Genomic DNA, 13186 nt, shown 5'->3' with positions numbered 1-13186 from the left:
TGTGGGATGCTGCCCGGGGGAGGAGGGCCCGGGAGGACAGGAAACAGGTTTACAAAGCCCTTCTGTATATAAGGTATGATGCTGTGTGTTATGTCTGTGTTTCCTTCATCCTCCCGCTGGCCCCTCAAGGTCAGTATGAGTACCTCGAATTTGTATTTGAGGAATGGAGATCTTACTTGACCTAGGTCATAGAGCTGGTCCGTGGCGGAGCCAGGAGACAGGCCCAGCTGGGCGGATCCTGGGACCCTCTTACGCTTCTCCTTGGAAGTCTGCCCAAGGGATGAACACTGGTGTGTATGTTTGCATATTTGTATGTAAATTCAGGCTTCTACGTGTAGATGTGTGTGTTGTGCCCATGCACCTTGCTGGATTACACGTGGCTGTGACTGTGGACATGCCAGCCGCTCCCCCGACCCCAGTCCCCTCCGTGCTCCCCCACCCTGTCTCTGCCAGTGGAGTTAATTAGTGCCCCTGGGAGCAGCCCTTGGCCCAAGATTGGCAGGAGCTAGAGTGTCTCCTCAGATGGGCAACACTGTGTCTGTGACGCAGTGTCCCGGCGGTCCCCAGCGGGGTTGAGCCCACCCGGTATCAGCTGCCTCCTTTCCCCATTTCTGGTTCCTACCCGCTGCTGGTACTTCTGGGTGTCACCTCCCAAATAAAACACTTGCGGGCTTCTTGGCCCAACAGTGGGTGAATCTGTTGGTGACTCTGGATGAGTGCCACGCGATATATATGTTACCTGTGTTTATATGTGTTTGAACACGGGTGTGTGTATAGACCTTGTGTATCAGTGCATGCAGGTGCACGCGTAGACGTGTACATGCACGAGTATACACGTAATTGATTTTGTATTCCTTTACGTGAGGGAGCCGCTTCAAGAATGCGTGGCGCGCGAGCGAGGGAGGAACTCAGGAGGGTTGCAGTTAGGTGGGGTGAGTTGTGGGGAGGTGATGGGGGAGATGAGGAGGAACTCTGATTATTTCAACCTTGAAAACTCATTTCAATTACAATTTACAACCTGCAGACAAAGGCTGCAGTCACCGTAGTAACCATCGCTGCAGGGTTTTGATGGAGAAAATCCTCTCCCGATGCTTTCCCGGCTGGCTGTCACCCGTGGCAGAGCCAAACGCATCTCTGGCTCACTGTACCCGGGGACACAATTAGGACATCTTCAGACTGTTGCTGCTGTCATTGCCACCATGTGTCTGGGATTTGTCTCTTCCGATAGCTCTCAGAAATGTGTGTCATGCTTCCTTCCGGAACTGCCTGGGCCCGGGGGTCCCGCCCATCCGTGAGGGGATTTCCCGACTCCCCCTTCTCTCCACGGCCACCACCTCCTCTAGCCCTGGTGACAGGGATCCTTGACCCCTGGGCCCCAGAGGGAGGGAAGGAGGCAGACCAGGGACTGGATGGAGGGAGAAGAAGGGGAGGCACTGTTCAGGGTGGAGGAAACTCCTTTGGAGCTAGAGAGATCCAGGTTCAAATCCCAGCTCTGCCGCTTACCAGCCAGGCCAGTCCCCAGGTGTGTATGCCCATGTGCTAGTCGCCAGGATTCCTGTAAGATTCTGGATACATCGCTTGACCACTTGCAAGCCTCAGTTACGTCCTCTGTGAGGGGGGCCAGTTCCGCCTGCCTCCCTCGGGGAAGAGAACATGCCAGGCGTGTGAAGGCTCTCGGTGAGCATCAGCCATGCCGTAGGGTTATTTGCTGAGGAATCAGGAGGTGTGCGGGGAGCCGTGCTGGTTATGGGCACAGCGTCAAACATTCAGGACAGATCACTTGTCCTTGTTTAACTTGTGTTTATGATTCCTGTCCACCCCCCGACCCCAGCACTGTGAGCCACTTAGGCTCTGTCATTGTTGCTTCCTGAGGAGCTCAGGAGAAGGGCCCTTGGGGTTCGAGAGGTGTCGTAGAGGGTGCGCTCAAGGCCTGGTGTACCCTTGTGAATAAAGGTCCTTGCCGGACCTGTTTTCTCATCTGTAATTGGGGCTGGATTTGAGATAAAAGTCAAGGATGTGACGAAAGTGTGTGGAGAAGTCTCTGGAAGTGCATGGCTGGCCCTTTGACAACTCTGGGGTGGAGATTCTGGAGGGGCAGCACTGATGGACTCCTGAGAGCCCACAGGATCCCAGACCCCTTCCCGCAGAAGCTTCCCCAGGCAGAGGCGGGCTCTCCCGGGGAGGGTCTTCCCCAGTCTGGTGTCCGTGCAGGTGGCTCGTGATCCCAGCGAGAGCACTTGGTCCTGGACCCAAGAGGCCCAGGAATGGATACTTCATTCCTCCCCCCACAGTGAGGAGGAACCCCTGGAGGAGGAGAGAGGAGAGGCTGAGGGTAGCTCAGGTGGGGAGGTGCAGCCGGGGTCCCTCGGCCCAGTGTGTCCTTGGCTTTGAGAGAGAGCTGCCTGCTCTCTGCAGCGGCCACAGCCTCCCCTCCATCGTGGTTGATAATTCAGTCTCTCACCCATAAGAAATGAGGGTGTGATGGGAGCGCGGGTTTGTCGAGTGGTGTTTTATGTTTTCCATTCCTCAGGCCGAGGGGAGCAGGACCTGGGGCTGGGTGGGGTCCAGGGCTGGGGCTTTCCCTGCAACCCTGCCCCAGCCCCCTCCCTCTATTGCCCTTTCGGGACAGGATTGTCCCTGCTGTGTCTCTCCTGGTCTTCAGAACTTTGTGATCAGACGCTCAGCCAAGAGGGCAGGCTGGTGAAGCTGGAGAATTTGTCTTTCGTGTGTATTCCCGTCTGTTTGTGCCTTGGCCTAGAAATAATGTCGTCTATTAGCAAAACTCTGCTGGCCCAGGAGCTCCGAGGCAGGGATGGACTTACACCTCTTTGTGTCCTCCGGTGTTTGGCAAACCTCTGTAGCACTTGGCAAAACACCAGGCCTCTCTTTAGGTCTTGTGAGTATTAACCTGCTAATTCTCGTAGCGACCCTATCCTGACCCTCTGAGGTAAGTACCATCATTATCCTTATTTTGCAGATGAGGGAACTGAAGTCTGAGAGCTAGGGTTCTAGCCCAGATGGTCTGGACTTCGAGTCCAGTCTCCTGCAAATGCAGGGCAGTGGCAGCGGATAGTGAGGGCCTTAGCTGACCAGGAGAGAGCCAGGGAGGCAGCTTCGAGGTCCGCCCTGCCCCCAGTCCCGAGGCCACACTGTAGGAGCTGTGGGCCTGTCAGGACTCAACAGAGTCAACTGGGCATCTGCCCTCAAACTGTCCAGTCTGAGTACTGGTGACTCTTGATCTCTGACCCTGTGGTAACTGGAATCAGGTTCTGCCCTTGGTCACAGGGTCTTGGTGGCCGAGGCAGGGATATGAAATGTGCCACCAGCTCTGTGGGAGCCCTGAGCAGGTAGGGCACAGTGACCATCTACTGGCTAAAAACGCAGGAACCCAAGGGGTTAGCTGGGGACTCCTGAGGCCTCAGGTCGAATGCAGTCTGGAATGGAGGGAGGGGGGGAGAGGGGCTGTAGCTGGGGACACTCATCTTATCATCAAGAGGCCTGGCCCACTGGCCATGTGACCTGGGCCTTTCCTCTCAAGGCCTCAGTTTCCTCATCTGTAAAATGACAGAATTGGAGCAGATGACCCCTTTGGTCCTGCCATTCCTAGCATTGGGATCCCATGATTTCTGTCATCCACTCAGCAGGTGGGGAGTATCAGCCCTGAGCTAGGCTGAGGATGGGGCGGGGTCCCAGCCACCTGGTCCGGCCAGTTGAGGGGACACAGAAGCACAGCCCGGTCATCCCCACATCCTGGTGGGGCAGCGACCGTCCTCTGGGTGGGAGGGGATTAGATGGTGGAGAGCCCACAGGGACAGCAGTGGGTTTCTCTGTACCCTGTGTCTGTCTCTGAGGTGTCCAAGGTGGAGGGATGGACGTGGGGACCCCTGGAGTTCCCAGGGGAGCAGGGCCCGGCGCTGCCCCAGCCCTACCTGGCCCCCCGCACAATAGACATGGGAGGCCCAAGCTGTGGCCCGTGGGGCTAGGCTGGGGTGCGGCCACTTCTGCCCCTGGGGAATCACCTCTGCAAGTGATGCCCATGGGAGGCCCGCTAGCAGGGAGGCAGGGGTGTATGTGGCAGGGGATGGGGGGCATGGCTTGCGAGGGTTAAGGTCTCTGTCCTGGTCTCCAGGGGGGAAGTCGCAGGCCGTGATGCGGGCAGGGGCTGTGGCCTCAGGAGCGGAAGCCAGCCTTCTCTAGCATTCTGCCCATCCTCTCCCTGCCTCCACTCTGCATCCTCCAGCCCCCTCCTCTCCCCTCCCTGCTTTCCTGTCCCCCTGATGCCGCTCTTACAATCCGTCAGGCCGAGAGTGGTGCGCAGGCTTGGAGCTGGAGTAACTGAGTTCAGGTTCAGCACTTTGTGGGTCTGGGACGTTGCTGGGCTTTCCTGTGGGGAACCATGGGGATAATTACTCACCTCATAGCCGCCTTGTGAGAATTCGGTGAGTTATTATGCATAAAGAGCTTAGAACAAAGCCTAGCACAGAGCAGGTGCTCACTAGAAGTGATTAGGATCGTCTGATTGTTACCCTGGCCCAGGCTAGGAAGCGTCTCCTCCTCCAGAAAGCCTTCTTGGCCTGCTCTGGCCGAAGGTCCTCTGTTGCCCACCTCAAAACCCCCCCGCCCCCCATTCTGACAATTTAGCACAATGATGATGTGGATTAGTCACCTACTCGGTGCCAAGTGTTGTCCGTGCCTCATCTCCTATAAGCCTCTGTGGGGCAGGATTATGATCCCCTTTGTACTGAAATGACACTGAAGCCTCAGGCAGCCAAGGAGCTTGCACAGGGCCCAGGGCCTAGGGGGTGAGGATGGGAGACCGGAGCCCTACGGCCACGGTGCCCTGGGGTGGGATGATGGTGACTTCTGGTGTCTGGGGCCACTGGAAGCCATCGAGGGGGCACCAGGTGGCCTGGGTCCCGAACCCTGAGGGATCCATAGCCAGGCTCTCATGTTTTCTGGGCTTCAGTTTTCCCATCTGTATCTTGTGCCGGGGGCAGCGTCCCCTGGCTGGAGTGGCTGTCCATGGGTGAGCTGCCCTCACTGTCATAGCTCTTGTTCTGGCGATCCCCAGCCTGGGCGAGGGCCAGCCGCTGACGTGATTAGTCTAGGCCAGGCTGAGGGACATCAGGCAGGCTCCGCAGCCACAGGGAGACCCCCTGGCTGACTGCCTTCTGAGGGCGATCAGGACGTGCGGGCCTGTCCTGGCTGTCCTGGGGCATCAGGGCGCACCGTCTGGCAGTAGGGTGGCGAGGGCAGTGGACCCTCCCCTTCACTTTTTGGGATCGTCCCCCAGGTGCTTCCACAAGACCATCTCTTGGGTGATAGAGCAAGCACTGGGCTAGGAGCCAGGAGGCCTAGGTGTGCAGGGAAGGGCTGCGTCACCTCTGTTGGCCCCGGGGAGCCCCTCTGGTTCCCACCACATGGTCCGTGAGGATGGTGGGCCTCACGGACGCCCCACTCTGGCTGTCCCGTTGCAGACCGAGAGCGCATTGGGCAGGACTCGGCATATGAGCAGGAGGGGAAGGTGCAGTTTGTGATCGATGCTGTGTATGCCATGGGCCACGCGCTGCACGCCATGCACCGTGACCTGTGTCCGGGCCGCGTGGGGCTCTGCCCACGCATGGATCCCGTGGACGGCACCCAGCTGCTCAAGTACATCCGCAACGTCAACTTCTCAGGTGGGTGTCCTGGGCCATGCAGCCAGGGGAAGGGCTCCGAGGGTTCTGTGGGGGTAGGAGAGTTGGGGGGGAGTCTCCTCAGATGTTTCCAGGGGGTGTAACCTCTCAAGATGTTCCACACAGGGGCCTCCCCAGAGGTGTCTCTGCCCTAGGCTCGTGATCCTCCCTGCTTCTTAGTAAAAGCTCAGCAAAGGCACTGAGTGCGTAACACTCCCCGGCCCCTACAGGCATCGCCGGGAACCCCGTGACCTTCAATGAGAATGGAGATGCCCCCGGGCGCTACGACATTTACCAGTACCAGTTGCGCAATGGCTCAGCTGAGTACAAGGTCATCGGCTCCTGGACCGACCACCTACACCTCAGAGTAAGCGCCTGGCAAGGGCAGGGAGGGGCCCCAGGAGGGAAGAGCAGGGGGAGGCAGCCACTGTGGAGCCCCGACCAGTCCTGACCCCGGGGTTTGCTGCTGCCAAGTGGGGGCTTCCTTCTGTGCCCCTTTCCAGGCCTCAGAGGGCCCTGAGTGCCACCCCAGCCTGAAGTGGAGGAACAGGACAGCTGGACTTCTGGTGGCTGGACCCCTGTCCTTTCCCTTGGCCTCGGGCTGTCCTGCCTTCCACCTGCTGGCAGAGAAAGACCCCGGAGTGAAATGGCTCAAGGGCTGGGCTGGTGTGGGGAAGGGAGATGAGGAGGGGGAGGGCTGCGTTGGGACAAAGGAGGACAGTGGCGTAAGGCAGAGGGCGCAGTCAGATGGGGTTTCTGGTGGTGGGTAGAAAGCTGTTTGAGAGCATTTCCTACAGCCATCATACTGCACTAGAAGGTCGTCATTTTTCTGGGTGTTATGGGCGGCTGGGGGTGGGGGTCTTCTGGGTCCTCCTAGATACATTTTCCTGGCTCGTGATTGTCCCAGGGATTTGGTGGCTTTCCCCCTCTGGCCTTCAGTGTACCTGGCTGAGAATGGAGCCATGTTTTTGGAGAGAGAGGACTTGTGGTTCATCCCCCAAGGAAATGCCTGTAGACTGGGCCCCTCCCTTGCAGGGTGAGGGGTGAGACATGCTCAGGGTGGGCACGGTGTGACAGCCAGATGGACCAGAGAGACGCAGGAAGCCCATGTCTGGCCTCAGCTATCTTTGCACCAGATCCTGGGCAAGTTGCATCGTGCCCCTGCTGTCCCCTCTTGTAAGAATCTTCCAGCGATGAGCCCCTTGAGCTCCTCAAAGCACTTTCTGCCTGTGATTCCATTTAGCTCTGACAATCTTCTAAGCCAGAGGAAATATCTCTGGAAACCCAGCCTGAGGGATGTTCCAAAGGCCACACAGCAGGGCGGGGGGCAGAGCCCATTCCTACAGCAATGCTCCTTGGGTTGGTGAATGGAGACAGACAGAACAGGGCAGGTGGGGACACTTGGCAAAGTGGGACAATACCCCAAGTGGGGGTGTGTCTCATTTGGGTGCAGTGGGAGGAGCAGTGGGGGCCAGTGATTCAGTTCAGCAGCAGCAGCGGCAGCAGCTAATCCTTGCTGAGCACCTGCTGTGTACAGCTCCTGTTGTAAACCCGCGACCTGGCTGTGCGGATGGCAACCCCGTGAGGCGGGTACTATTTTTATCCTATTCCACAGATGTGGTAAGTGAAGGCAGGGCCGCGGTGTGGGGGGTCCGTGGACTCGTCCCGGATGATATAGGGCCCCTCCACCAGCATGGAGTTGGGGCCGGGGTTGGGGGGGAAAGGCTAGAGGGAAGGGGACCTCAACCATCTCATCTTCCCCACTTTGTCCAGTGCTCAGTTTGGTCTGTGCTGTGGGGAAAGGAAAAGGAGGAAAAGACTTCACCCTGCCTGCCACTATCTTCCCCCCCAGGGTCTGAAAGTGAGGCAGCCTCTCGTGGCCAGTGCCCGGACCTCACTTCTTCTGTGACAGAGTCCGCAGAGATTCCCTGCCCCCCCCCCCCCCCCCGCCGCCACCATGTGCCAGCTCCGTGCTGGGGGCTGGCTGTGCCGCAGGGAACAGACGCAAAGCCCATGGCACTGACGTTCTGGGGGAGATTTAAGAATTTCATTATGACTCCCGGATGGAAGCCACAATAAGTAACAAAGGGCAAAGTGGCCTCATATTTGCTATCATTGGATCAGAGGGGGAAACAAAGGCTCTGAGAGGTTGAGGTGTTTGCTGCCGGGTTCATGACTGGCTAGCAATACACCTGTGGTCCCAGGATTCACCCGTGTTCGTTGCTCTTTCCACCGGAGCCAGAGTTTTTTGGCACAGCCACTGTTGCCCTGTGTCCCCCTGTGGTCTCACAGCTCCAGTGCACAGGGGTTGTCCTGCCTCATTGTTCCTGCGGGACGGTGGCACCGGGTTGTTGCTGTGCTCTTGGGCTTTTAGGACCACGTGGCCCTGTCATGCCCGGAGCCACAGGACAAGCTGCTCCCCTGAGGTTTCCTTCTCGCCTCCCATGAGGTCCGTCTTTGGACACCCCCCCCCGCCCCCACCTTTTCCTCAACTCTGAAACCCTCCCTTCACCCGACCAACCAGTTAATCTTTCCCTGGGAGCGAGTACCCAGCCCAAAGGAGCACCTATCTGGCCAGGCGTGCTGCTCTCCAAGTGTGAACTCTTCCTAAGGGCCACTTTATTTGGAATAGAGGCTTTGTTTTTTTTTTTTGGTTTTTTTTTTTTTTGTTTTTTTTAGAGAAAAAGAGAGTGAAAGTGGGCAAGAGGGGCAGAGGGAAAGAGAGAGAGACAGATAATCTTAAGCAGGCTCCGCGCTCAGCACAGAGACCGACGCGGGGCACGATCCCACAACCCTGGGATCTCCTTGATCCCACAACCCTGGGAGCCCCTCCATCATGACCTGAGCTGAAATCAAGTATTGGATGCTCAACTGTCTTAGCCACCCAGGCACCCCTGGAACAGATGCTTTGAATATGGCTCCCAAGTGTAGTCAGACTCCCTCTGCTCAGGGCCTAGAGTTCTTCTGGGCCTCTCCCCTACTTTCCAGACTTTTGTAACCCTGAATTCAGTAGGGTGTGCCAACACGCCTGTGGCTCCTTTGCTCACAGCAATTGTGTCTTCGGGGATATATGACAGTGACTTGCACGAATTTAGAGCAAGATGTAAAGAAACGCTAACCCCTGGGCACATATTACGTATCCTCTGTGAAAACTTCTGTTCATTGCTCTCTGCTGAACTCAGCTTCCTGAGCCGCCCGGAGGAGGCCCCTTGGGCTAAGCCATGAGGCAGCGCATCTCTCAGCATGCACATAAGTCACCTGCGGGGTCTGGCTAAAACTCAGATCCTAAGACAGTAGGTCTGGGGTGGGCCAAAATGTCGCATTTCCAGCAAGCTCCTGGGTGATGCTGCTGCTGCTGGTCTGGGGACCAGCAAGGGCATAAGGGGCTGGGGGTCAGAACTCTTGAGCTCTCTCTGCTTCCCTGGGTGACTCTAGGTTGTCACTGCTGTTCTCTGGGCTCCGTGTCTCCATACGGTCCTTGAGAGTTTGGGATTCCCCATAGGTCAGCTATGTCTGAATCACGCGGTGGGGGGGAGGAGGGACTTACTTAAACCGAGCTGTTGGATCCGGCGGGTCCTGGTGGGGCTGGGCGGCTGCATTTTCCCCATTTAACTGGGTGATTGAGGCGTGGGGCCAGTGGGGTGGCCCGGGGCACCGGGCGGCATATCCTGAGGCCGGCTCCCCTGTGCTGTCGTTGGCAGATAGAGCGGATGCAGTGGCCGGGGAGTGGGCAGCAGCTGCCCCGCTCCATCTGCAGCCTGCCCTGCCAGCCGGGCGAGCGGAAGAAGACCGTGAAGGGCATGCCCTGCTGCTGGCACTGTGAGCCCTGCACGGGGTACCAGTACCAGGTGGATCGCTACACCTGTAAGACCTGTCCGTATGACATGCGGCCCACAGAGAACCGCACGGGCTGCCGACCCATCCCCATCATCAAGCTCGAGTGGGACTCGCCCTGGGCCGTGCTGCCCCTTTTCCTGGCCGTGGTGGGCATCGCTGCCACGCTCTTTGTGGTGGTCACCTTCGTGCGCTACAACGACACGCCCATCGTCAAGGCCTCGGGCCGCGAGCTGAGCTACGTGCTGCTGGCTGGCATCTTCCTGTGCTACGCCACCACCTTCCTCATGATTGCCGAGCCTGACCTGGGGACCTGCTCTCTGCGCCGAATCTTCCTGGGGCTGGGCATGAGCATCAGCTACGCGGCCCTGCTCACCAAGACCAACCGCATCTACCGCATCTTCGAGCAGGGCAAGCGGTCGGTCAGCGCCCCGCGCTTCATCAGCCCGGCCTCGCAGCTGGCCATCACCTTCAGCCTCATCTCGCTGCAGCTGCTTGGCATCTGCGTGTGGTTTGTGGTGGACCCCTCCCACTCGGTGGTGGACTTCCAGGACCAGCGGACGCTCGACCCCCGCTTCGCCAGGGGCGTGCTCAAGTGCGACATCTCGGACCTGTCGCTCATCTGCCTGCTGGGCTACAGCATGCTGCTCATGGTCACGTGCACCGTGTACGCCATCAAGACACGCGGTGTCCCGGAGACCTTCAACGAGGCCAAGCCCATTGGCTTCACCATGTACACCACCTGCATCGTCTGGCTCGCCTTCATCCCCATCTTCTTTGGCACCTCGCAGTCGGCAGACAAGGTGAGTGGCGGAGCCCCCCGGGGGTGGGGGGTGCGGGTGGGTGAGAGGCCGTGAGCCCGGAGGCAGCCTCCGGGGGCTCCCCGGCCTCTCACCCTGCTCTGGAGATGCCTTCTTCCACTCCCCGCTGCCTTCTCTGTCTCCAGTCTGTTCTCCAGCCTCTAGGTTGTCTCTCCTGTCTCCCACCCTTTCTCTTCTCCTGCATCGCCTTCCCTCCTATCTCCTCTCCCTCCTGTCTTCCGCAGCTCTTTCCCTCTTTCCTCTCTCCCTCCCATCACCTCCTTCTCTCCTCTCTGTCAGCCCTGGACGCTGACCCTCTGTCAGCCTCCATTCTCTTCGAGGCTCTCCCTCACCTCTGTCCCTCCCCAGCCCCATCTTCCCTGCCTTCCGCTCCTCTCTTCCTCCTCCTCTGTCTGCCCCTCTCCCTGCCTTCACGGGATCCCCACGGGTCCCTAGGTGAGGGAGGGAGGGATCAAGCACTCACTCCTTCTTTCCTGGTCCCCAAGCCTCCGATGCCCCTGGAGCCGGGGATGTTATCCCCTCCAACATCCAGAGCTGCAGAGAGGTTGTGTCCTGCTGGCTCTGTCATGCCATCCTGTGGGTCTGGACTCACCCCAGGACCCTGTGTACTCTGCCCACAACCCGGCCCCAGCACTGCCTGGCTTCTGTGGGGTTTTATCTTAAAGGATTGGGAGTCACTGAAGCCAGAGGCCAGAGACAGGGGGGATTGTGGGGACCGAGGACCCCAGCTCCTGGTCCGAGCTCCATGTCTGGGATCCTGGGCAAGCCAGCTGGCCTCTCCGCCTCAGTTTCTTCATCAGTAGATTGGGGCCATGATCCTTCTCTTGCGGTCCTTAAGGTGTTGTAAGTCACATGGCATGATGGGTGCGAAGGCAGTTTACCCACTGTGGGGGGGGGGGGCTGGGGCTGAGGAACCCGGAGGAGGGTGATGGGGACAGGGTCAGAAAGATGACAGGACAGATGGCGGAGGACCCGGAGGCTGTGGGAAGGATGCTGGCTTCTACCATCAGCGAGAAGGGAGCCACAGTGGGGTTCTGAGCGGTGAGGAATGGAACATAGTTCAGATTTAGAAGGACCCCTCCTGCTGCTGGGCGGAGCCCTGAGGAAGTGAACAGGAACGGGGCCAACGTGGGGGTAACTGCAGTGATCTCAACAAGGGGCTGCTGGCAGCAGGGGTGATGGGAAGCGGGGGCTCCCGCAGGTGGAGCTGGCTGGATTTTGGATGGACTGCATGTGGGGCAAAAAGTGCAGAGGAAAATCAAGGATGGCTCTGTAGTTTTCGGTGTGCGGATCATCGGAAGGAAGGGATGTCCAGCCCTAAGGAGGGGGCAGAGGAGCCTGCTTGGGGGCAGAGATCGGGCAGTCCTTTGGATGTGCTAAGTTTGGGATACCTGTTAGAGGGCCAAGTGCCGCCGTTGAGCCAAAAGTTGAACATGCTACAAGTCCGGGATTCGGGGCTGAGGGCCGGGCTGGAGATGTAGCCGGGGGAGTCGTCAGCCCATGGATGGCGTTTGAAGCCATGAGTCCGCCCAGGTGTGAACTCCTAGGGATGCTTGGCTTTCGGTGAGGCTGCTGCCAAAGCTGCCATGGATGGGGTGCTTGTCATGTGCCAAACACTCTGCTTAATGGCCAGCAGGCTCCACAGCAGCAGGCTAGGGTAGATGTCACCATCCCAATTTACAGATGAGGACACAGAGGCACAGAGACGTGAAGTGATTTGTCTGAGATCACACAGCCAGTAAGTGGCATGGCTGAACTTGACCCTGCTCCGCCTAACTCAGGAGCCCAGTCCACGCTGCCCCCTGCAGCCCTGGGACACCTCCCTGCCCTGGGGCTTGCTTCTTTGGCACGTACCACTTCTCCTCCAACAGTTCCTCGAGGGCAGGAGCTGTGCCCTCCATTCTGAAACCCGTGACCTGGCCCAGGGAGGCCTGTGGCCTGTCTTCCAATGGCGGCTGTGGGCTGAGGGGTCCTGAGAAGCAGACGTCAGTGCCCTGAGGTCAGAGCCCTCCGGTTTGGCTCCAGGTCACCCTGCACTCTGACCTGAGTCAAAGCGGCCACTGGGCCCAGCTCACGCTGTGAAGGTCTCCAGCCCCCCACTGGCCTGCGGGGTGCAGGTGCAGACAGAAGCCCCTTGCCCCGCAGTGCCCAAGGGGCCTCCAGAGCCAGCAGGGGAAGCCACGCCCCACTCCAGGAAGCTGGCGGCTTGAGAAATGACCTTCGGCATTACCAGGAGGCTCCTTCCCTTGCCTCCTCAGGGAGTAACGGTACAGGGCTGGAAGGCAGACAACACGGTGGGTGAGCCCCTTACTCTGACTTCCCGTAGGTTCCTCTGGCTGCTTGCCAGCACAGTGCTCCCCCGTGGGGTCCACACCCTCCCGGGGTGTCAGACCCTCCAGCGGCCGAGGCCCAGCCCCCTCTCTCAGCTCCCACATCTCTCTAGGCCCCCCTGCCTGCCTCTCTTTTTTCCCTTTTTAGGAGGCTCCCCTCAGTATTGATTATGAAAAGGAGCCTCTGAAATGATCTTTTCTGAGGCCCAGAGAGGGGCAGGGACTTACTTGCCTGGGGTCACACAGCAGGCTGGCCTCACACCAACTTGTGGCCTAAGACCCTGCTCTGCACCTGAGGGGTGGGACAGGGGACACGACCCTCCCCTCTGGGCTTCTGAATGAGGAAGGGGAGGGGAGCTCTGAAGTCCCTGCGGGTTCAGACCGCCAGACCTCCTAGAGGCATAGGCAGTCCTGGGGCTGTATCTGTGCTGTGTTTTGTCGGCATTACAAGGTGCCCCAGTGGAAGCTGTAGGCCTGGCTGCTGTGTGTGTGTGTGTGTGTGTGTGTGTGTGTACGCGCCCAGGCA

The 13186-nt window shown here is 58.9% G+C and overlaps 1 protein-coding gene across 10 annotated transcripts in view; it reads left to right on the top strand.

Annotated features, from left to right (window-relative positions):
• GRM4 (glutamate metabotropic receptor 4) overlaps positions 1–13186 on the top strand; it is a 150118-nt gene that overhangs the window by 91296 nt on the left and 45636 nt on the right. For all 10 annotated transcript variants that reach the window (XM_045497941.1, XM_045497942.1, XM_045497945.1 and 7 more), the window contains 3 exons: positions 5478–5678; positions 5906–6042; positions 9377–10312. In XM_045497941.1, the coding sequence (XP_045353897.1) occupies positions 5478–5678; positions 5906–6042; positions 9377–10312 (1274 nt within the window). The remainder of the gene's footprint in view (positions 1–5477; positions 5679–5905; positions 6043–9376; positions 10313–13186) is intronic.

Source organism: Leopardus geoffroyi, chromosome B2, assembly GCF_018350155.1.
Source record: "Leopardus geoffroyi isolate Oge1 chromosome B2, O.geoffroyi_Oge1_pat1.0, whole genome shotgun sequence".
NCBI classification, from domain to species: Eukaryota; Metazoa; Chordata; class Mammalia; order Carnivora; family Felidae; genus Leopardus; species Leopardus geoffroyi.
Note: the sequence above shows the minus strand (reverse complement) of the source record. Positions and strands in the feature narration are given on the sequence as shown.